The sequence below is a fragment of the Dama dama genome, chromosome 25 (genome assembly GCF_033118175.1).
Source record: "Dama dama isolate Ldn47 chromosome 25, ASM3311817v1, whole genome shotgun sequence".
NCBI classification, from domain to species: Eukaryota; Metazoa; Chordata; class Mammalia; order Artiodactyla; family Cervidae; genus Dama; species Dama dama.
The window spans coordinates 69,509,046-69,534,124 of record NC_083705.1 but is presented as its reverse complement, the minus strand read 5'-3'; the positions used below and the strand labels follow the sequence as shown (position 1 = coordinate 69,534,124).

General features: G+C 42.0%; 1 protein-coding gene across 2 annotated transcripts in view; it reads right to left on the bottom strand.

Moving 5' to 3' along the window:
• Positions 1 to 25,079, bottom strand: part of SEMA5A (semaphorin 5A) — a 539,339-nt gene that overhangs the window by 60,467 nt on the left and 453,793 nt on the right. For both annotated transcript variants that reach the window (XM_061129337.1, XM_061129336.1), the window contains 3 exons: positions 24,883 to 25,064; positions 18,330 to 18,473; positions 8,286 to 8,433 (listed from right to left, as the gene is read on the bottom strand). In XM_061129337.1, the coding sequence (XP_060985320.1) occupies positions 8,286 to 8,433; positions 18,330 to 18,473; positions 24,883 to 25,064 (474 nt within the window). The remainder of the gene's footprint in view (positions 1 to 8,285; positions 8,434 to 18,329; positions 18,474 to 24,882; positions 25,065 to 25,079) is intronic.

Sequence of the window (25,079 nt, the reverse complement as noted above, 5' to 3'; positions counted from 1 at the left end):
GTGGGGGCTCGCAAAAGGATATGACTGCAATATTATGGACATCAAGGAAGTTAATCAACTAGGGGAGGGTTATGGAAAGACAGAAAAAAAAAGCTTTTCTTTCTTTTAAGATACAATTTGTACTTCATAAGAGTAAAGAAAAGTAAGGTCTTATCATTTATTACTTAACATTAAGCAAAAAAAAAAAATGTGCAAATGCAGTTGTGTCAGTGTATTCTATTTGTACCAAAAGAACCAACTCTCAAATGCTGGCCCAGTTACCCACTATAACAGGGTACTGGCCAAGGTCATTAATCTTTCTCAAGTTGAGTTTCCCCATCTCCACATGGAGGTACTAATGAAAACTGCCTAGAAGGGACACAGTGAGAATAGAATAATGCAGGGCACACAGTAGGAGCTCAATAAAACTGAATTATTTGATTAGGAAACACAGAATTTCAGTCTATCATAACACACCTAAATAATAATTTCAGGTTACTTGGTTATAGTTTCAACATTTCATTTGATATTAGGCAGTAAGTTATTATTTGTAAAACTTTATATAATGATTACCATCATGGTTATTGGTGTGATCACTCACCTAGAGCCAAATACCTTGGAGCGCAAAGTCAAGTGGGCCTTAGGAAGCATCACTATAAACAAAGCTAGAGGAGGTGATGGAATTCTAGTTGAGCTATTTCAAATTCTAAAAGATGATGCTGTGAAAGTGCTACACTCAATATGCCAGCAAATCTGGAAAACTCAGCAGTGGCCACAGGACTGGAAAAGGTCAGTTTTCATTCCAATCCCAAAGAAAGACAATGCCAAAGAATGTGCAAACTGCAGCACAATTGCACTCATCTCACACGCTAGCACAGTAACGCTCAAAATTCTCCAAGTTATGCTTCAACAGTACATGAACTGAGAACTTCCAGATGTTCAAGCTGGATTTAGGAAAGGCAGAGGATCCAGACATCAAATTGTCAACATCTGCTAGATCATAGAAAAAGTAAGACAATTCCAGAAAAAACATACACTTTTGCTTTACTGACTATACTAAAGCCTTTGACTTTGTGGATCACAACAAACAGTGGAAAATTCTGAAAGAGATGGGAATACCAGACCACCTGACCTGCCTCCTAAGAAATTTGTACATAGGTCAATAAGCAAGTTAGAACTGAACATGGAACAAGAGACTGGTTCCAGATTGGGAAAGAAGTACGACAAGGCTGTATATTGTCACCCTGCTTATTTAACTTATATGCAGAGTACATCATGAGAAATGACAGGCTGGATGAAGCACAAGCTGGAATCAAGATTGCTGGGAGAAATATCAATAACCTCAGATATGCAGATAATACCACCCTTATGGCAGAAAGGGAAGAACTAAAAAGCCTCTTGATGAAAGTGAAAGAGGAGAGTGAAAAAAGCTGGCTTATAACTCAACATTCAAAAAATGAAGATTATGGCATCACTTCATGGCAAATAGATGGGGAAACAATGGAAACACTGACAGGCTTTATTTTCTAGGGCTCCAAAATCACTGCAGATGGTGACTGCAGCCATGAAATTAAAAGACGCTTGCTCCTTGGAAGAAAAGCTATGACCAAACTAGACAGCATATTAAAAAGCAGAGGCATTACTCTGCCAAAGTTCCATATAATCAAAGCTATGGTTTTTTCAGTAGTCATGTATGGATGTGAGAGTTGGATCATAAAGAAGGCTGAGTGCTGCAGAATTGATGCTTTTGAACTGTGGTGTTGGAGAAGACTCTTGAGAGTCCCTTGGACTGCAAGTCCAACCAGTCAATTCTAAATTGATCTGACCAGTCAATTCTAAAGGAAATCAGTCTTGAATATTCATTGGAAGGATTGATGCTGAAGCTCCAATACTTTGATCACCTGTTGTGAAGAGCTGACTTGTTAGAAAATACCGTGATGCTAGGAAAGATTGAAGGCAGGAGAAGGGGATGACAGAGGACAAGATGGTTGGATGGCATCACTAACTCAATGGACATGAGTTTGAGCAAGCTCTGGGAGATGGTGAAGCACAGGGAAGCCTGGAATGCTGTAGTCCATGATGTCACAAAGAGATGGACACGACTGAGCAAATGAACAACAAAAACAAGGTTAGAAATGAAGTAAAAATATGCAAATATAATTGAGCCCAAAGGGCCTATTCTAAAGTGATCTAACTATTTTAAGTAATATAAGTATATCCTCACAGTTCCAAATCACTGCTGTAAACTAGGCTTAAATCCTGGCAGGAGACCTGGAACAGACATTGACTCTCTCTCAGCCCATCTTCCCGCAAGTAGAAGAGGAGGAGACACTGGAGAGGAGACACTTCTGTCTTCCTCCTCTAGGGACAGGCACAGACCCTCGGGCAGTTTACCCCTAGGCTGTCTCACTAGGCTTCATCCATAAGCACTGGAGTAGTTGAGTCATATTTACAGAGGGTTGCATAGAACAAGAGGCCAATAGACAGCATCCAGCTCTCAGCGGGTGCTCAGTAGAGCATCATTTCCCCTGGTTTCTACAGCTCTCCCCTGGGGGTTTCCCCTGTGGCTCTGCTGGTAAAGAATCCGCCTGCAACCCAGGAGACCTGGGTTCAATCCCTGGCTTGGGAAGATCCTCTGGAGAAGGTAAAGTCTACCCACTCCAGTATTCTGGCCTGGAGAATTCATGGACTGTATAGTCTTTGGGGTAACAAAGAGTTAGACACAACTGAGCAATTTTCACTTTTACTACTGCTATCCAGGTTCACTATGAGCGCTTTGCTATATGACACGGGATTACCACCTTTCATAACCTGACTAGATAACAACTCAAGTGTGTCTAATCATCACCTCATTTCAATAATTTGTGTGACATTATGCAGTAAGTTAGGATTTGTAAGACTCAATCTAACAAGCATCATTATGGTTATCAGCTATTATTAAAAGAGGTTAAAAGTGAAACACGTATGCCAACCTCAGGCTCTCCTGGTAGCTCGGTTGGTAAACAAGCTACCTGCAGTGCAGGAGACCAGGATTCAATCCCTGGGTTGGGAAGATCCCCTGAAGAAGGAAATGGCAACCCACTCCAGTATTCCTGCCTGGAAAATACTATGGACAGAGAAGTCTGGTGGGCTACAGTCCCTGTGGTCACAAAGAGTCGGACATGACTGAGTAACTGAACACATATGCCAACCTCGGGTAACATAAAACAACTTACATTTAATATAAATTTATATATTTACATAAATACAAATTATAAATTATACAAATATGAACATAAAGATAATTTTAAATAGAAAAACATAAAATGCAAGTTGTTAATGGTATATTATTTAAGAATAGAAGATTTTCCCCCAAGACTATGACTCGATGCCAGTAATGATGGTGGTGGGTGGATGCTCAGTCATGTTTGACTCTGCAGCCCCATGGACTGTAGCCCACCAGGCTCCACTGTCCATGGAATTCTCCAGGCAAGAATACTGGAGTGGGTTGCCATTTCCTCCTCCAGTGATTGACCCAGGGATCGAACCATGGTCTCCTGCATTGTAGGTAGATTCTTTACCACTAGAGTCACTTAGGAAGCTCCAATAATGATGGTGACATTTTCTATTTCTATTTGCCTTGTTGGGTTTGCCACTGAGCAATGATATATAAACATATGTCTCATACATTCTGTGCATCCTCCCAGACAGCCAGGGGATTGCATTCGAGGATGTTGACTGGAGACGCGGAACAGGGCCCCAAGCGTCCTGGGGACTCAGAGGCAGAGCTGGGGTGTGACACCAGCTTCCTCACCTGTCACCCGTGCTTTCCCCACATGCTCTTGGAGGCCACCAGGTGTGAAGGGAGCTGGGGAGGAGCAGCTGGGACCAGAGGAACCCAGTGCTCATACGGATTCTAGAGCAGCTTACTCAGAAGTGGGACCCAGTGTTCATACAGGTTTTAGTGCAGCTACTCAGAAGTGGGACCCGAGACTCATATGGGTTCTAGAGCCGCTTACTCAGAAGTGGGACCCAGTGCTCACATGGGTTCTAGAGCAGCTACTCAGAAATGGGACCAGGGACTCATATGGATTCTAGAGCAGATTACTCAGAAGTGGGACCCAGCGCTCATAAAGGTTCTAGAGCAGCTTACTCAGAAGCGGGACCCATGGCTCATATGGGTTTTAGAGTAGCTTAATTAGAAGTGGGACCCAGGGCTCATATGGGTTCTAGAGTAGCTTAATTAGAAGTGGGACCCAGGGCTCATATGGGTTCTAGAGCAGCTTACTTAGAAGTGGGAGGAGTTTGTCCATTAAGTTTCCTATTGTATATCATTCCAAACTCATCAGAGGACTCAGCCACCAGAGAAGGACACATGGGTCCCCAGGGTCCAGGAAAGGGGTACCAGGATCAGAGCACCAGTGATTTCGGGGCCAGGGAACTTGGCCTCAAGCTGGCTTTGAGACAGAGGCCCAGAGGACAGTGGGTAGACCTCAGGGTCACACAATTAACAATTGGCTGCAAAAGATCCAGGCCTTCCCTCTGCATGTGTCAGTGAGCTCCCCAAACAACCCAAGGCTCAGGGCCCCCAAGCCTTTGACATCTGGAACTTACTTTTGTTTAACTTTGTTTTTTATTACTTTGTTTTATCATGGTAAACATGATAAACATTTAACATGAGATCGACCTTCTTAAATTTTTAAGTGTTCAGTACTGTATTGTTGACCGTAGGCACAGTGTTGTAGCATACCTCTAGAACTTGTCCATCTTCTGAACTAAAACTTTATCTCTCCATCTCCCTCTCCACCCAGCCGCTGGCAAACACTGCTGCAGTCTTTGATCCTAAGTATCTGACTATTTTCAGATACCTCCTTATAAGTGGAATCACATGCTATTTGTCTTCCTGTGCATGGCTAATTTCACTTAGCATAATATCCTCAAGGTCCACGTTGTTACATATGGTGGGATTTCCTCCTTTTTCAAGGCTAAGTGGTATTCCATTTTGTGTATATACTGCCTGTTCTTTATCCTTTCATCTGTAGATGGACATTTAGGTTGCTTCCATATCCTACCTACTGTGATTAGTGCTTCAGTGAACATGGGCATATAGAGAGCGTTTTAAGATTTTGGTTTCAATTCTTTTGGATATAGAGAAATTGAAACCCTTGCATCCTATAGATGGGGATGCAAAATGGTGCAACCACTATAGGAAACAGCACAGAGATTGCTCAGTTAAAAATAAAACTACCATACAATCCCAGCAAGCCCACTTCTACATATTTAACAACAACAATAAACATCTAAAATCAGGACTGTGAAGAGATACCAACATTTGGAACTTTTAAGAGCAGAGATTCACAGAAAAAAATCTAATGGCTCTCAATGAGGATCCTTGACTGACCAACTCTTACTGAGACTTAAATAAAGGTTTGGAGATTTATTCAAAGACAAGGATATATGAACATCACAGGTGAAACATGGGAAAGATTTTTTGGGAAATTTCAAGTTTAAAATGGCAGAGCAAGAAAAGATTCTCAAGACTTTTATATCCTATTCATTCTTGAACTTGAATTCAACACTTTTTCTATTGGCTGCTGTTGTGCTTATGAAATTTAAGTTCTTATACTTTTCACGGGTCTGTCCTTTACTGGTGAATAACATTTCATTAGTATAAATCATTTTTAACAAGATTGAACTCAAAGGAGCAGCTGAAGACCAGGAATAACAAAGAAGTGAAAGTGGGGAAGAGAACTCACCAGGAAGCTGAGACTTTCTGGCAGGAGGTCACGGGCATCACCACACTTGATACTCACCGTGGCTCTGGGAGGGGTGAAAAATCGCCCTCTTCTCAGAAGAGGAGCCAGAGATTCAGAAATATCACCTGAGGTCATCCAGCCAGACACGGGCATGCAGATAATGAAATGCGTGACGCCCAAATCAACACATTACCTATACTTACAGCCACATCTTTTTTTTTTTTTTTTTTTTTTTACCAATTTAAATTGTCCTTGTATTTTTAAAAATTCTCTTGTTTTAATATTTAACTTTTATTTTATATTAGAGTATAGTCAATTTACAATGCTGTGTGCCACCATCTTGATAAAAGACTAAACATCAAAAGCAAATGTACTTTGTGGCCAAAAATGTCTAAACTGCAGCTAGAATATGATCAACACGTCACTTTACCTAAATAGATATTATTTTTAAATAAGCATCTTAGGAATTGAACTGATAGGATACGTTTTCTAAGCAAGCCAGATAAATCAAGCCTCTCCTTCATTCCGCTTATGTTCCTCAGTTGGCATCCCTGCCTTGGAAGAGACAGAAAGTGGAATAAACAGAAGAAAAAAAAAAACTGTGGGAAAAAAATTAAAGCTGTGCTTCTATTATAAAAGAACAGAATGATCCAGTGTGCCGTAAAAACAGCTTTCCGGAATTACATGGCCAGTAGTTTAACTATGGAGGGGAAGAAAAAGAAAACTAAACTAAAATACCTAAAAACTTATACTAAACTCCTTAGAGACGCTCCTGATATTCCTCTGAATTTGAAAACTGATGTTACAGTTTTCATAAACCAAATTCTGCAAATTTAGACACAAACAAAACAAACATATTAACATTTTAGGAAGACATTCAATTTTTACATTTATAATCATCTGTATCATACACACACACACACACACACACACACACACACACACACACATACAGTCCCGCAACTGCACAGGAGATAGGCTACACTTTTCTCTCATTAAACTTTTTGTATGTAATAATTGAAGTAAGTTTGCAAAAAGAAAATAAATGACTTGAAATGTTTTCTGAGTTGCTTGTAGTGCAAAGTTTACAAATTAAAGTGCAATTCCACTCAGGTCATCTATCCCTATGGTTTACCAGCAGAGGAGACAAATTTTGACATGGGAGTGGAGATTCCAGTGTTAGATGCCAGACCAGTTGGAACAGGACTGATATATTTTAGAAAGAACAAACTTACCACATTTGAACGGTTTCCTAGACCTTCTAAATGATCACAGATTTACCTGTCACATTTTCATAAATAATTTTAGATCTCAGCATCTGAATTATCAATAATTACATCATCCTAAACTGGACCCTAAGATATTCCATGGTTGAAAGTTAGTTCAGGCTGACCTGCAAAGAAGTGCCTCTATAATCAGTAATAGATTCTGCTAAAGCTACTGCAATATCTTTGCCAGTGCAAAGGGGAACAAATCTAATTGCAAATCCCAATAACAAAATCTCCTTGGGTTGGGTGTAATATCTGACAAAGCGTCTCATAACCCTCTTCCTCTCTCCAAATTTCCCAAGACTGTCTGAACTGTGTGGTTTTGGGGTCTCACAAAAACAAACTTTACAGCAGCACAAAAACCTTCTAAGCCTCATGAGCCAAGGTTACAAAATTACTGCAAAGACCAACTGGAAGATCAGCAAGGAAGCAGGCCCAACCAGACCTTCTCATGCTGAACCTCCCCACCAAGGCATCCCTACTGTCTCTGCAGTCACTCGGCAATGTTTGCACCGAGGGCAAGAAAATGAAGCCAAAGCCCTGCAGACTTAAGTGCTCAATCATTCTGACAGATGGCAGAGGAAGAGCAACATCAGGCCTCCACACAAGTGGAATTTTGACAGACCAAAGTGTTAGGAGAAATAGGACCCACTAAGGCATAAGAGAAAGAAAACCATAAGTTGTCTTTGACACCCTTAAAATTGGCACCAAATGTGTTCTAATAATGGCCCCATAAAGTTGGTGAATCTTCAATGTCTAAGGTTTGTCCACATGTTACATTAATAACTTAGTGTGGGCTCAGTTTGATGACCTTATCCCATTTCCCAAACCAAATATAGCACCCAGAGTTAAGCAGGCTGAAGTTTCTGTACTAGCCCAGAGACAAGAACTGGAAAACTCCTGGGGCAGCTTATTGCATATGGGAAGATTTCCTCCAATCAGCCTTCAGGATACTCTCAAGTCCAAGAATTTCCTCCAGACATGCTCATTAGCCAGAGAGACTTGTGGTTCACAGCATCTAGTACCTGAATAGGCACTAGATTCACAGCATCAAGTTTGCAGCGCAAGTTTCCAGAGCATTTTAGGTTTGCAAAACATCAAGTGTCTGCTGAGAAGCTCCTGTTTGCAGTGTATCTAGTCGGTGAGCGCACCTAGTCTCTGCAGAGCATCTGTGTTTGCAAAATATCTGTTGTGGGTGCAGCATGCAGGGTTTGCAGAGCACCTAATGTTTGCAGAGCACCCAGTGTTTGATGACTCTGGTCCCCCAGCTCGAGACTGCGGGCTGGGGATGAGGATTACTCACCACGTTACAGCCTGCACAGTCAGGGCCATTCTCGCAGGTTCTGCGGCGAGCTTGAATGCCACCCCCACACTGGGCGGTGCATCGTTCCCAGGGTCCCCATCCTGTCCAGAACACGTGTGGCGGGCACAGCAGGTGCTCGTTGCAGTATCTGTAACGGGGAAACCAAGAAGGGGGGAAAGCAACCGTTTAGCGTAACGTGAGGCCGCAGGGCTGTCCGCTCTGCGTCCCTGCACCGGATGTCGAACCCATGCGCATGCTCCGCGTGGAGGGGCGCTCCGTGTTCCGAGCGGTCGCACGGGGGAGGAGGCGGATGCGGCGCTGGCCATGCTGTGTGCGCACGAACAATGGGATGCGCGGGAGACAACGCAAGATGCTAGACTCACAATGCAGGGTGGAGCTTCCTGCGCAGCCAGTTAGAGGAGAAACAAACAAACACAGCCCTTCAAATAGACGCTCGGAAAAAGGAGAACACACACAAAATACCTAAGTAGGGCACTTATCTTCGAAACATAAACACTGAAAGATAAAGTAGGTTATGAATATAAAGTCAGCAAATTGCATTTGGGATTCATTTCTCATCCTTGAATCAAGGAAGGCCTGTAATCCTAGTAACATACCTTAGAGAAGATTAGTTTAATTTTAGTATGAAGCTTCCAGCCACACACTGCCTAGGTTATTGTATTTTTAAATTTATTTGTGGACTCCTAGAATGATGCCCAACAACCTTAATTTTGATGAGCACCTGTTATCCAAAAAGAGGTGAGTTACTGTTGACAACTAGTCCTATTTGTTTTAGTCATTGACTATATGTCTATGTGTATGTTCATATTACCAATTCTTAGCCAAATATACAAAGCCATCCTTAGCCTTAGATATATCAAGTATCTCCTCAGTCTTTCAAACTACAAGTGAGATAAAATGAAGTGAGAGAAACAATAAGAAGGAAGCAAGCTGGTGATGCATGGGTTTATGCTCACAGGTAAGAAGGTGCTATTCTTCTTCATCAAGGGAGCTTCCCTATCTCAGGCGTGTCCAACCTGAGTTGCACTCAGGGAAACAGACACAATCCCAGGGTGTGCAGGACAGAACACACTTTCTAAAAACTGAAATACAGTTAATTTACAATGTTATGTTAGTTTCTGGTGTATAGCAGTGTTTCAGTTTATATATATTCTTTTCAGATTCTTTCCCATTATACTTTATTACAAGGTATTGCATTTAATTCTCTGTGCTATATGATAGGTCCTTGCTGTTTATCTGTTTTTAAGGGACCTCCATACTATTCTCCATAGTAAGAAAAACACTATCTTAATGAGCAAAAAACAGAGGTAAGGAGCTGTTGCCAGAAAGTAAGAGAGGTAGTTTGGGCAGCATAGTTTCCTGATAGCAAATGCTGATATGGCTCAACTGTTTTCCCATCAAATGAAGGACATTTAATGAATATGGTAGATGCAGGAATGTATACAACCATGAAAAGCAAAAAGTCAGGCCAAGCTGAAGGGAGTCAACAGGATGAAGCACAGAGAGCATCACTGGGCATTCTGGGAAAGAATGGAAAGCAGGAGTGGGTCTTCCCAGGAGTCATGTAGGGATATGAGAGCTGGACCATAAAGAAGGATGGGCACTGAAGAATTGAGGCTCTTGAATTGTGGTGCTGGAGAAGGCTGTTAAGAGTCCCTTGGACAGCAAGGAGATCAAACCAGTCCATGCTAAAGGAAATTGACCACGTGTATTCACTGGAAGGACTGATGCTCTAGCTGAAGCTCTAATACTTTTGGCCACCTGATGCAAAGAGCTGACTCATTGGATAAGATCCTGATATTGGGAAAGATTGAAGGCAATAGGAGAAGGAGGCGGCAGAGGATGAGATGGTTAGATAGCATCACCGACTCAATGGACATGAATCTGAGGAAACTCCGGGAGATAGTGAAGGACGGGGAAACCAGGCATGGTGCCCTCCATGGGGTCACAAAGAGTTGGACACAACCTAGCAACTGAACAACAGGAATGGGAAGATTGTGGTTAAAAAGTGCTTAAAGAGAAGTGAATAGAAAAAGTCAGCGAGAGTGGAATGACCTGTCATTATACAGATAAGAGCGGAGGAACTTGAGCTTTATGTACAAGGACCCAAGGAAATCTCAAGCTCCAGAGAAAAAACGAGTACTGTCAGAGTTGGAGTGAAGACTTGGCTGCGGCAGCTGGTGTCTCATCCTGCTGGTACTGGAGCCCTTGAGAGGAACAGAGTTCTCCATGCTTGCATGGAGGTGGTGCTGAGTTCCCAAAGGTGGGTTAGGAGCTGATGGAGCAGATGCCAGCCAAGAAGGCATGTTTGCAACAATCTGAGGCAGAGAGAGCCCAAGTTGGACAAATACAATGGTGATGGCAAGAGACAGGAAGGGACATCTGTGAGACATCCATGGTAGAGGGGGAATACGATGGCAGCTGGTGGACATCAAGTTGAATAAATAAAAAAACTGTGGAGTCTAATGTCAGCCTCTCCAGTGAAAGTGGGTGGCGTGCTTACTTCTAGGGAGAGAGGGCTGATATTTGACAGCAGAGGGAGAGTCAGGGACTAATTGGGAAAATGGTTTCGCATCTCAATCTTCGCATGAAAGAGTAGCCAGTGAAACTAAAGAGTTCTCACTCTTCTTCATAAGACAGTTTTCCAGGGCCTTGAGTCTCACAGCCTGGGACTCTATGGGAGGGAAGGGGAAGGAGGCTTCTAGTTAAGAGTATGATCTTGAAAACAAAACGGAGGATATAATAGACGAGAAGCACTAGACCTTTGCAAATGTGCAGTTACAAGATGTAAAGCAAAGTATCCTGACTTCTCAGTGACTATTAACATCCATGTTGGTGTGATGATTGTTCTACAAGGAAACCGCCATTTGTTTTAAGAAGGTGTTTGGAAGAAGTCAGTCAAGAAAACACAAAACATCAGAATTCTTAGCAGTTAATTAAAAATATCCACGAGGAGCCTTTCTCAGTGTGGACAGAAGACCATCTCCAGTTTCCAAAGTGATGTTGCCGACATTTAAAGGGTCTGGAATTCCTCAACTCCTTGACACTAACTTTGGCTTTCTAAACGAAAAACAAACCCACATTGAGAGTAGAGCGGGCAAAGGAAAATCTTATTCATAGTACTCACAAAACCCTTGACTTTTTAATAAAAACATAGCAATGGAGCTACCACTCACCAAAAGGAAAGTAAATCATAATGCACATATCCTTTCTCATCTCTGTCTACATCATACTCCCCTCTGAACACACTCAGTGTATTACAGTTGAAAGTCTGCCGCAGGAGAACCTGATACTGTGTGTAGCCTAGAACTTTCTATCCATGTTATAAATTATGTCCCTGGCTGCATTTTAAGGTGGTCAACAATGTGCTTCTCTTTCTTCTTCTATAGTAGTTCCATGACAAAAGGCACACCAGATATTTTCACTGGTGTCCTCTGCAAGGGAGGTCAGAGAGAACTAGAAATTTCCAGGCTAGTCTGTCATTTATGTCTAGGTTTCACTCAAAAATTCACCCTGGGGGACTCTGCTCAGAGGCTGAGCCCTTACAAGCTCCTAGCTCTGGATTCTCTGCAATGTCAAGAGAGCACTGGCCCCCTGTCCTTCTTAATCTATCACCCAACAAACACGTGCCAGAGAGATGTACCTCTTGTTAAATTACAGACTGGGCCTCGGATATCTTTCTTGGTCACAAACAACAATGGGCATCTAACCCACTCCAGTACTCTTGCCTGGACAATCCCATGGACAGAGGAGCCTGGTGGCCTGGAGTCGCTGGGTTGCAAAGAGTCAGACACGAGTGAGCAACTGAGCACACACCAAATTAGTTACCTCGGTGACTCTGGGTGTGCAAGGGTTTTTATTAATTTATGGATAAAACAGATACACAATATATCAGCCGTTTGCTCTTCATTACTGAGCCCTTTATACACGGCTGGCTGTTACCAAAGGACAAGCTAAACAGTTTTGAAATCTTATTGGCTCTCCCAGATCGCCAGCCTCTTAGAGCACTGATGGTCACAGATGCATTTCACGATGCATTAAAAATTAAGATTTTCATTTTGCCCATGACTGCTCATTCTCATTTTGCATTTCAAAATGAATTAATAGCCTGGTGCTATTTCTCCATAAATTATCCATTTTTCCACAGACCTAGTCCCTGTGAAGAGAATTGTCTATCATAATCCTACATGGACCAGATTTTCAATACCGTATCATGTTCCCTTGTCCTATTTCTTCACGCTACAAATTGTATTCTGTTCTGGTTCCACCCATGTTGGTTTCCCATGAAACCTGTTAGCCTGAACCAATCAGAGCCCTGTGAGAACTGTTTTCTCCTTGATTTACTTTTAAGTGATTGTTGCTTTTCTGGGCCACACTGGGAGAATGGAATCTTCTGTGGCACCAGAGAAACTCTACAAGTATTGAGTTCTTCACAATATTATTTTTTTCCCCAAGAAGAAGCTAAGGGAACCATTAGGAAAGAGTAGTGATAATGACTTGCAAAGAGCATCACTTTGGCTCATCACGGGATTAAGCAAACTTGCCTATGCAGACAGAAAAATCGTGTCATAAACCCCGATTGGTGGCTGGGTCTCTTTACTTTGATAATACAACTGAAAGACTCTAGCGTGGTCTTCATGAGCCTCACTTCTTGGAATTGACATCTTGTGTAATTCCTTCCCACTCAGTGTGGGTGGGACCTGCGACTTGCTTCTAATCAACAGAACATGGCAAAGACGACAGATGGTCATTTCCATGATATGTTACCTAACCCTGTAACGTCCTTCTTTTAAAGAAGTTCCTTTTCTTGCTGGCTCTGAAGAAGTAAGCAATCAGATGGGAAAGCCCCAGAGGCAATGAACTGAGAGCAGTTTCTGGAAAACAGCTTCAGTCCAACAACACAGGAGGAATCTAGGAAGCAGACCTCTCCCCTCGCCAAAGGACCCTCAATGAGACCAAGGCCACAGTCTATACCTTGGTGCACCCTTGAGTGACGCTGAAGCAAAGGGTCCAGCTAAGTTCAGTCCAGGCCACGACCCCAGAGACACTGTGAGCCAATAAAGCATGTGGTGTTTTAGGCAGTTAAGTCTGAGGCAATATTTCTATGAATGACAACTAGAACAGATCTTGATACTTAGACACATGGTGCTACTTTAAGAAATATCTAAAAAATAATCAAAGAGGCTTCAGGACTAGAAACTGAGTAGAAGCAAGTAGAATTTTGAGAATCATGGTAGAGAAAATTAATTCCTTTGAATAAACTGTTAGTATAATATTACAGAAGAATATTATTCAGCCTGAAAAGCAATGAAGTTCTGATACATGCTACAAGATGAACTTTGTAAATGATATGCTAAGTGAAATAAGTGAGCTACAAACTAGAAAAGATTATATGATTCTACTTACTCAATACTTACTTAAATCTTCTAATAGGCAGATTTATCAACTACTGGTTCCAGAGTTCTTGTTTCGGGGAATGCAGAAGTTTTGGAAATGGTGTTATGGTTGCACAATACTTAAATGTAATAATGCGACTAAGTCAGACTCTTAAAAATGGTTAAATGGCAATTTTATGTCATGGGCTTCCCTGGTGGCTCAGATGGTAAAGCGTCTGCCTGCAATGTGGGATACCCAAGTTTGATCCCTGTGTAGGGAAGATTCCCTGGAGATGGAGGAAATGGCAACCCACTCCAGTATTCTTGTCTGGAAAGTTCTATGGATGGAGGAGCCTGGTACGCTACAGCCCATGTGGTTGCAAAGAGTCAGACATGACTGAGTGACTTCCCTTCCCTTTGTTATATATGTGTGTGTGTGTGTACTTATATATGTGCATGCATGTTCAGTCTCTTTATGAACCCATGGACTGTAGCTGCCAGGCTCCTCTGTTCATGGGATTCTCCAGGCAAGAATACCAGAGTGGGTTGCCATTTCCCTCTCCAGGAATTATTTCTGACTCAGGGATCAAACCTGCATCTTCTATGTCTCCTGCACTGCAGGTGAATTCTGTACCACTGAGCCATTGGAGCAGAAGAAAAAAGAAAAACTGAGGGAAATAATATTAAACAGAAAGGAAATTCTTGGCCTCTCCTGATGGCAAAAGAAACTAAAATGAAGAGTCAGCTTCTGAGCACCACCAGGAAAGGCTGGCAAAGGGTAAAAAACTGAAGCTGTGACTGAACAACCTTTTGTTAAAACCTCAGGAGTGTCAAAAGATCAGAGTAGTGTTCAGTCCCATGAGGAGTCCTTTTAGAAGTTCAGGAGCAAGAGTCTCAGATCCTCTCAATCACAAGAAAGCTGGAGGATGTTGTCCCTCAGCTGTCTTAGTGGGAGCCCCAGGTAGAGAAGGGCTGTCTCAGAAAGATCTGTGGGTGTAGACTGTTTAGTGGAGCAAAGCCCAAGGAAATTCATGGCAGACTTCTGAAGTTGACTTCAGCAAAATGATCACCAGCTGAGACTGAATATATGGAGAAAGTACAAATGAAATGAGGCTGTTGGAAACCCAAACTTCCACCGGCAGGAAGCAGGCTCATTAAACTAACCAGCTGCAGGCACATGCTACCTTTCATGGACAAGGAAGGATCAAGCAGGAAACAGACATGAGAACACAGCTAAGACTGCGGAGAATTACGCTCAAGCCTTGCAACTTCATCAAGCAACTCCGTACACTTGTCTGCGTAGGTCTCAGAATTTTTATGGAAATTTCTTTGTACCTTCCATTTCCCCCTTTTTGAACAGAAGTAACTGTAGCTGTTATCCTCTGCCTGCCCCACCATGTGTCCACCGAGTGTGTCGGTGTCCAGATAACTTGTCTCGCACTTTAAGATGGACAGGCTGAAATGAACTACACCCAGGGAGACTCATTCACTTTGGGTCTGATTTGAATAAGGTTCCAGATTTGGGGAGATGACTGAATGGTATAAAACTAGGAGGAAACTGGAGATGGGGTGAATTGCATGTGGTATGTGATAGGGACAGTTCATCATTGACGGCAGATAAACTCTACAGTGAGCCCAACGATTCCTGCCTCTTGATGTGTACATCCTGTGCAATGCATACGTTTATGTATGATGTACATATCTTTCCTCTTGATTGAGCACTAGGTCTGTGACTTTCTTCTAACCAATAAAATATGTCAAGGTGTGGGTATATCACCTTTGTGATGACATTACATAAGACAGTAATGTTCATTTTGCAAGGAGATTCTCTTCCTTGCCGGATTTGAGGAAGCAAGTGACCACGTTGGGAAGGCTTGTTTGTCAAAAAACTGAGGACAGTTTCAGACTGACAATGAGTGAACAACCCAGGTCCCCAGTTTGATGGAAATGAATGCCAATAACAACCACGTGAACTTGGAAATAAATCCTTCTGCAGGTGAGCCTCAGATGAGACCACAGCTCTGGCCGAGCAGAGAACCCAGGTGGATCACACCAGAACTCCTGGTCCACTGAGACTGGAGGTGATAAATATGTGTTGTTTTAAGTCAGTAAGTTTGTAGAACTGTTGTTACACAGCAGGAGAAAGTGAATACAGACAAGGATATTCACATTTCAGTAATATTTACACAGGGGTCCACTGCTTCATCCTTGTGGGTAGCCTCCCTGGGAATCAATACTTCTATTCAGTTTCTGCTACTCAAGAAAATAATTTTCCAGGAAATTTTGGAACAGAGAAACAAATGCCCAGGCCTTTTAAAGTACATCTAGAATAGAAATTGGATATTTTCTTTATCCATTATTTAGACAAAAATCGATGTGAACGTTTTTGAGATTTCTGTTGCAATAATGTTCTCACTGAATTTTTCACATATTGGAGATTTTGTCACAAATAAAAACTCACTCACTAAAATCCTAGCATTAATTTAGGGACCTTCCCAGGAGAGTCAATTTATCCATTTGTGACCACTCAGGAGTGTTTTAGGTTTATTGTTTTTCAGTTACCAAGTTGGTGTCTGACTCTTTGTGACCCTATGGACTGCAGGATGCCAGGCTTCCCTGTCCCTCACCGTCTCCCAGAGCTTGCCCAAGTTCATGTCCATTGCATCGGTGATTCTATGCAACCATCTCATCTCATCATATCTCATTTTTAGGTTTGATGGTGTTTAAATAAGCATGATGTGACTTTATTAATGAGTGTATATGTCTAGCCCTTGTTCTTTCATACCTTCCCATGAAGACCAGGGTCTCCTTTAACCTTGAGTTTAGTTCTCAAATATCTCTTTTGTCAAAATCAGGATGGTATTTCTTTGTATTACTTAGGTAGAGAGACTTTCCACATAACATGACAAAGACCCTAAGAACTCTTTGCTAGTGAAGGCCAAGAAAGAGATGTGATGCATTTGTTTTTTCTAGCTTTCATTAACTTCTCAATCGCCCCCTAAGAAAGGCTGTTTCAAAGGGAGATTCCCTGGGGACACAGGCCCTGTTCTTCTCATCCACATGTCTATTACTTAGTCCAAGTTCCCTCCTCAAGCGACTATTCATCTAGTCCAAAAGTGTTTCTTCTGTAAAATAAGAACACTTTAAATGAAAGTTCCCCAAACACATTAACCATCCTGATCTTTTTCTGAAAATGAAGCTTTAGGAACACTTGTAAATGGATACAGAACATATATAGATGTTAACCACATAATTAACCAGCTTCTTCCTTCCTGTGTGTTCAGCTAGGGAAAGGTGATAACAGGTGTGAGCTTTGTGGAGGTGCTGTGATTCTAGGGGTGGACAGAGGTCACTTTACCTGAATGGGCCCTATTAGGTGATAATATACAGCATTTAAAACTTCTAGCCAATTTAAAACCTTCTAATGCTGGAAGACATCTTTCCCATAATCGACTTTCCCACTTATCAACTGGTGTCAGATTGAAAATGACAGGCTTGGGTTAGACTGTCACAGGGTACTACTTCAAAAACAACCAACTTTGCCTTGTAAAAATCATCATTCATTTTTCTCTGAATCAAAAGAATGCAGTCTTAATCGGTGATTTAGGAACACAATGAAGAGAGAAAAAAATGATTCTCTCCAGTTAATTTCAGGTTGCAATAAATATCTGGTGGAGAATTACCTACCCACTAAGCCTGTTGGCTTTGTCTGTATAAATATTAATCACATAAGCCAATAACTGCATAGGTATTTTTACGAGGCTCCCACTGAAGTCATTTCACAGGATACAAGTCTTACTACAATTTAATTAAAAAGTACTGAAAGCCAATTTGCTTCTCATGGACCAAGAACATAAACTGATGTGAGTGTGGAGAGTTAAGACTCACAAAGGTGATGTGAAATTCACCTACCTGGATTTTCTCCTAATAACCATAAACGAGGATATACTTTAAATATGGAAGGAAGAGCCAGTTATCACAACTGCAGACTTATAAGGCTGAAACCAAATGTTTGAGTCTACAAAGAGCAACAAGTCGTTAAACGTGAGACTGGACTGAAATGTCCCAGGGAGGTGCTGAAAGCTTAAAATACACATGGAAACCCATGTGTAACAAACCCCACTCTGGGTTGTCCTGCAGGTTCACTAAGAGGTCCTGTTAATAGACAAGGGTGTAGCTGTAATTATAATCAAAATGCTGACTGTGGCTCTCACCTGGAGAACTTACCTCTTCTGATCAACACCATCTGGACCCAGGACCAGCTCAGGCCCTATTTGGAATTGGAGGTGTGAGACCAGTCTAGCGGAATTTTAAGAAGAGCAGTCATTCCCCAGCAGACTCACTTGCCTCATCTCTGGGGAGCCCAGCACAGAGATGCCCGCTGTCCCTGGATCTCACATCTCTCAAGAGACGCTGGGCTGAGCGAACCCTGCAGGCTCCTTGGCCCCCACCAGTGATGCTGTCCACCCCAAGCTTTGGTCGAAATTAAAGGATGAAAGAAAAGAGGAGGGTCATTCGACTCAACAGAAAAGGATGCCACAGACAAGCTGAGCTAGATCTAGAAACTGAAATCGCAGGGAAACCGACCGCACCAGGATGACAGGGAGCGGGAGGGTGGCGACCGGAGGCACAGAGGGTAGGTACCCACCTCTCCTCGCGGTTCTGCCCCACGCACACCCGGCCCCCGTGCCGCGGGGTGGGGTTGCTACAGGACCGCTGCCGCACCTGGAAGCCGATGCCACACGTGGTGCTGCAGGGGGACCACGAGGTCCAGGGCGTCCAGCCTCCGTTCCTGGGGGAAGAAGCAACAGGGTCACTGGGGTCAGCCTGCGCGAGGCCCAGCCTCCACCTGCACCAGCCCCAAGTTCACACGGGGGTTCCCCCACGGAGACCACTGACCGCGGGCTGCGAAGGCCACGGGGGCAAGGAGCCCTGGGAATCAACGAATTGTACTGTCTCGGAACCACAGTTACCAGGAAGTCCGTCCCTGCCCCCCGAATCTGATTTTCGAGTCAAAAGAGAAAACTTGAGAGTCAAGTTTTACATGTACTTGCAAATAACTTAAAAAACGGGCTAATTAGAACCAAGAAAGCTTAGTGGTGAAAATGTTAAGCTAATGAAAAATAATGCTCTTTTTTTTTTAAAAGCAATTAGAGATGCATCCCTGAACCTTTGGCCTTTATGATTTTATTTGATTTGTACTGTATCAGTTATAATCTATGAAAAGGGCACATTGAATCAAATAATCATCTAAATGTTTCCTTTAAAATCTATTAATATCAGTGAAAATCAGTAATTCTCTTGATGGCATTCGTATTGATAAAGGGTACCAAAATTTCCAAAGCCATAAAACAAGCTTTATTGAAAATGAAGAAAGAATATTTTAAATTCAGATTATTGGCTATTCTCTAATAATCTGACAAAGATATAGAGTATATAGAGTATAAATAGGAAGTGTCAATTGTGTATACCTTTATGTTATTTTATACATGTATAAAATAAGGCAGATATATTAAAATATAAATAAACTTTTATAAAAGTGGGTTGTACAATAAACTGCTACTCACAGCTAGAGAAAAATTTTTGTTTAATATTGTATTTTTTTCCTTAAAATGTCTGCTTGTAGAATATTTATAATTTAAAAATCTCTTTAGCAGTTTGTCCCCACTATTTAAAAATAAACTATAGGAATTTTAAAAAAAATTTAAGTAGCATTAATAACATATATGTTAAAACCAGAGTCCAAACTCCCATAGAGATGGTTAACTGCATGTAGAATTTTTTCTCTATTTCTCTATTCGTATATGCATTTCTAAATAGCTGTTACTCTCATCTATAGTATTTATATTTCCAGTGAAATAATTCTTATTTTACTTGATATATTCCTTTAAAAGCACAGAGGTGCACAGCTATACCATTGAAGCTCAAGGTATAAATAAATAGCACACTGGATATGTAATTTCTAACACAATTTCAAGTGAAAGCTCCTCTGAGAAAATTCTTAGCATGTTTCATATTTCCCTACTTTACTTTCTGAAACTTAAAAATAATCAAAATCAAAATAAAGTGATACTTCGAGGTATGATATAACAAAGCTGCTTCATAATAATTTAACCAAAATAACACAAAATAAGACAGATTTCCGAAGCTGTTTCTACAAGTAATTAGTATCTTACATATCATTCCTCGCACTATTTTAAAAAGTATCCAAGTAATGTAATTTCAACATAAATAAAATGAAAATATAAATAAAAGAAACATACATAAATAGAAACAAACATAAATAAAATAAATTTCAACATAAATAAAAAGAAATTTTTAAAGTTTCTTTTATATGAAAAAAAGTTTAGATAATGCAAGAAACACTGCTCCCAAAATTGCTTGGAAATTCTTAATTTTCTAAACCTTTTAACAAACGTGACACCTTATGATGTAATCTACTTGCAATCTGTGGAAACTGTTGCATACAGGGAAGTAGGTATTTTAAACATTAGGAGTATAGTACGTTAGGGGATTAATGAGTGCCCTGTCCATGTATGTGACTCTTCTATGGAGCTGGGTTTGCACACCTCAGAGCGCTGCTTAGAGGCAGCCGTAGCAGCCGGCAACCAAAGCAGCAGCATTGATAGTCAAAGTGTCAGTCGCTCAGTTGTGTCTGACTCTGTGTGACCCCGTGGACTGTAGCCCACCAGGCTCCTCTGTCCATGGAATTCCTGAAGGCAAGCATACTGGAGTGGGTTGCCATGCCCTTCTCCAGCGGATCTTCCTGACCCAGGGATCGAACCCGGGTCTCCTGCACTGCAGGCAGATTCTTTACCAACTGAGCCACAAGGAAGCCCAGAGTAGCATTAAGTCACCGTATATCAGCAGATGGATCATTTTTTTGATTAAGTCAGTCAAAAACAATCCACTTAATGCATTTAAAACATCACTGAAACAGGTTTGTTTACTAATATTTGATTTTTAGTCTTAAAATAACCACTAATTGTATCACAGCTCCTTTTAGTGAAAGGCATTCCAAAACTAGAGCCAGAGCTGAGCAGGCATCAATAAAGTCACAAGAAGGTCTGTGATAGTCCTTTTTTCCATTAAACAATATAAAATAGAGTACTACTCATTGACTGTAACCTTCCAACAATAACAGTTCTATAGCTTTTATGAAGTCTTTGCCAGGCATCAGTGGAAACCATCTTAGTGTTATAGAAATGATGCAACACATAAGGCAATGTTGATATGCTCTTATTTTCTGAAATAATACAAATAATCTGATGCCTGTAGCCTTAATGGGCTCCTTTTTGACTGTGTGGGGCATCTGAGCTGGCCTACAGAGATGGTGAGCAGAGGGCAAAATCTGCCCTTGCACCCTGCCTTTCCTTATCTGACCGCCCTTCCCTTCTTGGGCAGGCAGTGTCCTCATGCCCTGGGTTGCCATACAATGTGGTCCCCCAACATGATTGTCAGTGTAAGTGATGTCACAGACAACTTGCCCAGAGGTCTCTGCATTCTAAATTGGCTCTTGGAAAGAAGACAACAAATCCTACAATAAGTGAGGAGGGTGAGTGTGGACACTGATCTGAGAAGCTTTCCTGCTGCTTCTTGCTTTTTAAATTTTTTACATGTTTTTATTGCACTATGGCTGATTCACAATATTGTGTTAGTTTCAGGTGTCCTTGTGTTTGCTTTAAATATGACATATTGATTGGGAGACTGGGATTGACGTGTGCACACTGCTGATCTTGTGTGTGTATGTGTGATGCTCAATCACGTCTGACTCTTTACCAACCCTGTGATTATAACCCACCAGGCTCTTCTGTCCAGGGGATTTTCCAGGCAAGAATACTTGAGTGGGTTGCCGTTTCCTACTCCAGGGGATATTCTTGACTCAGGGATCAAAGCCAGTGATACTATGTATAAAACAGATAACTAATGAGGACCTACTGTATAGCACAGGGGACTCGGTGCTGTGGCAACCTAGATGGGAAGGAAATCTAGAAAGAGAAGACATCTGTATATGTATAACTCATGCACTTTGCTGTACAGTAGAAATTAATGTAACACTGGAAAGAAACTATACTCCAGTTAAAAAAAAAAAAAAAAAGGAACATATTACAGTGGCCACAGCACTATACATGGTGCAGGGAAGGGAGGAGAAAAGTGAGTATGGTTGTAAAAAAAGAAATAATAAGCCAACAACAAAACAATACACAGAGAGCAGAAAGCCTCCTCATGGCTCACACTATGTCAGCCATCCTCCAGGTTATTCAGCAGTGGATATTAGCTGTGTCTGGGTGTTCTGAGCACTCCTGCAAAGTTATTTCAGTCCTCTCTGACTCTTTGTGACCTCATAGACTGTAGCCCGCCAGGCTCTTCTGTCCACGGGATTCTCCAGGCAAGAACACTGGAGTGGGTTGCCGTGCCCTCCTCCAGGGCATCTTTCTGACCCAGGGATTCAACCTGTGTCTCTCACGTCTCCAGTATTGGCAGGCGGGTTCTTTACCCCTGGCGCCACCTGGGAAGCCCATTTGGAATGCAGCACAGAGCTTTTTGATTAACGATTTGGCCTCTGTCTCCCGGCTACTGTCAGAGAGCACAGTTACAGATGCTGTGATCTGTCTGCCTTGGCAGTGATAATTCTCAGGTGAGAGAATCTAACACCATCAAGGGGTCCTGCAGCTACAGAGCTCCCCTTGTGACCAGCCGCAGTCTTGATGGGGCCTACAGCACAGCTCACCCAGCTTCCTGCCTTCCCCCATCCCACCTGGAGATGCACAGAACCCTCCCCATACGTCCTGCACACAGCCTCGCTGTCAGAGTGGTCCTCCTGACCAACCAGGACGGATGCAGGTCTTGCTCCTAGGAAAAAAGTCCCATAAAAGTAGGTATATATAGCCATCATTGGAAGATGCAGACTTATTTAGATGACAAAAGCTGTGTCAAAGCTCCAAGCCTTCCTTGACATTCTACCTTTCTATTGAGCTAGCTCGAGGTTTGTCTCCCTCCATTCCTTTCTCCTTCCCAAAGAATTAGAATTCAGAAGGGGTGTAGACATTCATGTGTTCACTTTAATTATAAAATTAAACCAGATTTTCTTGATTGATAGGAAGTCTGACTTGGCCCCAGTTTGATAATAGAGTCTGGCTTAGCTAATTACCTTATACTGTGGATTTATTTCCATAAATTGAATGCCCTTAATCTGTAGCTCCAAGATAATGACAAATTTAAATGATGTGATATAAGAGCATTTAATCAAAGATATTATATTTGCCAAATGTATTGAATTAGCAATATTTTGAATTCCCCAACACTTTCTGAGTATATTAAGTTAAACAATAACAGTGAAAAATGAAGAATGAGTTTAACTTAGAGTCATTAGATCAGTCTTTGTAAAGGCTTTCTGATGTACTTTGCACAAATTGAGGAAGTACTTGACATCACTGACTAAGCCAAAAAAAAAAAAAAATCAGTTTGCAAGTTAGGTGGTTTCCACTTTTCTGTTTCCAACAAAACTGAGGCCAACAAAAACAAGTTATCAACTGATAAAGGGCACTAAAAACAATCTCTCATGTCAGATTACCATAGTTTTGGCAGATACCTTCAAAGGAATATGTAAACTAATAAGCCCTTGCTGCTACAAAAGCAAATATTAGCTGTGAACGGGCCTTGTTCACTTGGCTTCTCACAACTGTCTCTTTCCTTTGACAGCACCAGGGGCTCCCAGTGGATAGAAGCAAGTGAGTGCTATGGTTCCTCCCTCCCGACCCTGCAGGGAGGTGGTTCATAAGGATGAAAATCAAATCTGGTGACACCCATAAAACTGCAACATGGCCTGTTTTTGCCAGCGATGGAGTCCTAGCTTCCTATCCCTCAGGCATGCTGAGATGTGCACCCGTGGGAGATTCCCAACAAGCAGATGGGATGCTCCTGGCAGCTGAGCATCCTCTTCTGTTACCATGACAGACACGATCCCCGAGTCAGGCAGGGACAGAGATGCAGGCACAGTGTATCAACTCATGCGTTCTTAGATCCCCCTTAAGTTGTCAACCAAAAATTATCACTAATAGCTTATATACCAGTAAGTGACACTCTCATGTGGATTTGGGAAAGCCATATGCACTTTTAGAGGGGCTTCCCAGACAGCGCAGTGGGAAAGAATCTGTCTGCCAAAGCAGGACATGTGGGTTTGATCCCTGAGTCAGGAAGATCCCCTGGAGAAGGAAATGGTTACCCACTCCATTATTCTTGCCTGGAAAATCCCATGGACAGAGGAGCCTGGTGGGCTACAGTCCATGAGGTCACAAAGAGTTAGACACAATAGAGCGTTAAGATATTGAAATATGCACTTTAAGAAGCAGGGTCCTCTGAGTGTAAGCACCAGTGTAGGATAGCTTTGATGGTTTCAAAAGTGGGCCCTAGAGTTGATATTCCTGAATCTGTAAAGGACCAGTCTAGGGTAACAACTAAAGCTCCCATGTCCACACAGGTACCTGCAATGGGCCAGCTGTTGCTCACAATGTTTATACTTGGACAGTGTGGTTTTTGGACTCTATGTCTCCACAGCAAGCTACTCACGTGCCTTCTAAAAGAATGGTGATAAACTAGATACCCTTCGTATACTTGTAAGTTGTCATTGAATTCTCTTTTCACCGAAAGCTTCAAATGTTGCAAAGACATTTCTGTTACATCACTATTTGAATGTATGAATGGAATTTAAATACCACAGAGATTTGATAGTCACCTTCACATTTAAAAAATTGATGAGCAGAGTCTAATTTAACATTCAGAAACTGTATGCTTTTCCTTCTTCTAACATTTTGCATACTCGAAACACTTTTCCCAATCTAACAATGAACACACGGATAGGTTTAGATTTACCTAAACATATAAAGAGGCTTAGAATCTGATTTGTAATTTTTTTAAACTGAGTTATAGTTGATTTACAATAGTGTTAGTTTTAGTTATATAGTACAGCAATTCAGTTATACAAATATATGTATAGGATGCATACGTATATAAGTGTATTGCAAATTAGATTTTTAATTTAAAATCTCCTCCCATAGATCATGTCATTTTTAAGAGGTCAATGTCTCTTTTTGTGACCTTTCTCTTGAAGAGGGAAGGCATGTATCGGAAGTGATGTCCCAAACGCCTGGACAAGCTGGGTTTACACCCGCGTTTAAGCCCAGGCGTCAGGAGGGACGCACCTGGAGCAGTTCGCGATCTCCATGCGGGGGCCCTGGCACCGCCAGCCGCCACACTGGGGGGCCGGGCTGTCGCAGGAGCGGGTGCGACAGAGGCAGGACCCCACGGCGCTGCCGTCCGTGTGCGTGCAGGGCGTCCACGGGGACCACGCGCCGAAGTGCCCGTCCACGGTGAGATTCCTCATCTAGGAAGCAGATAT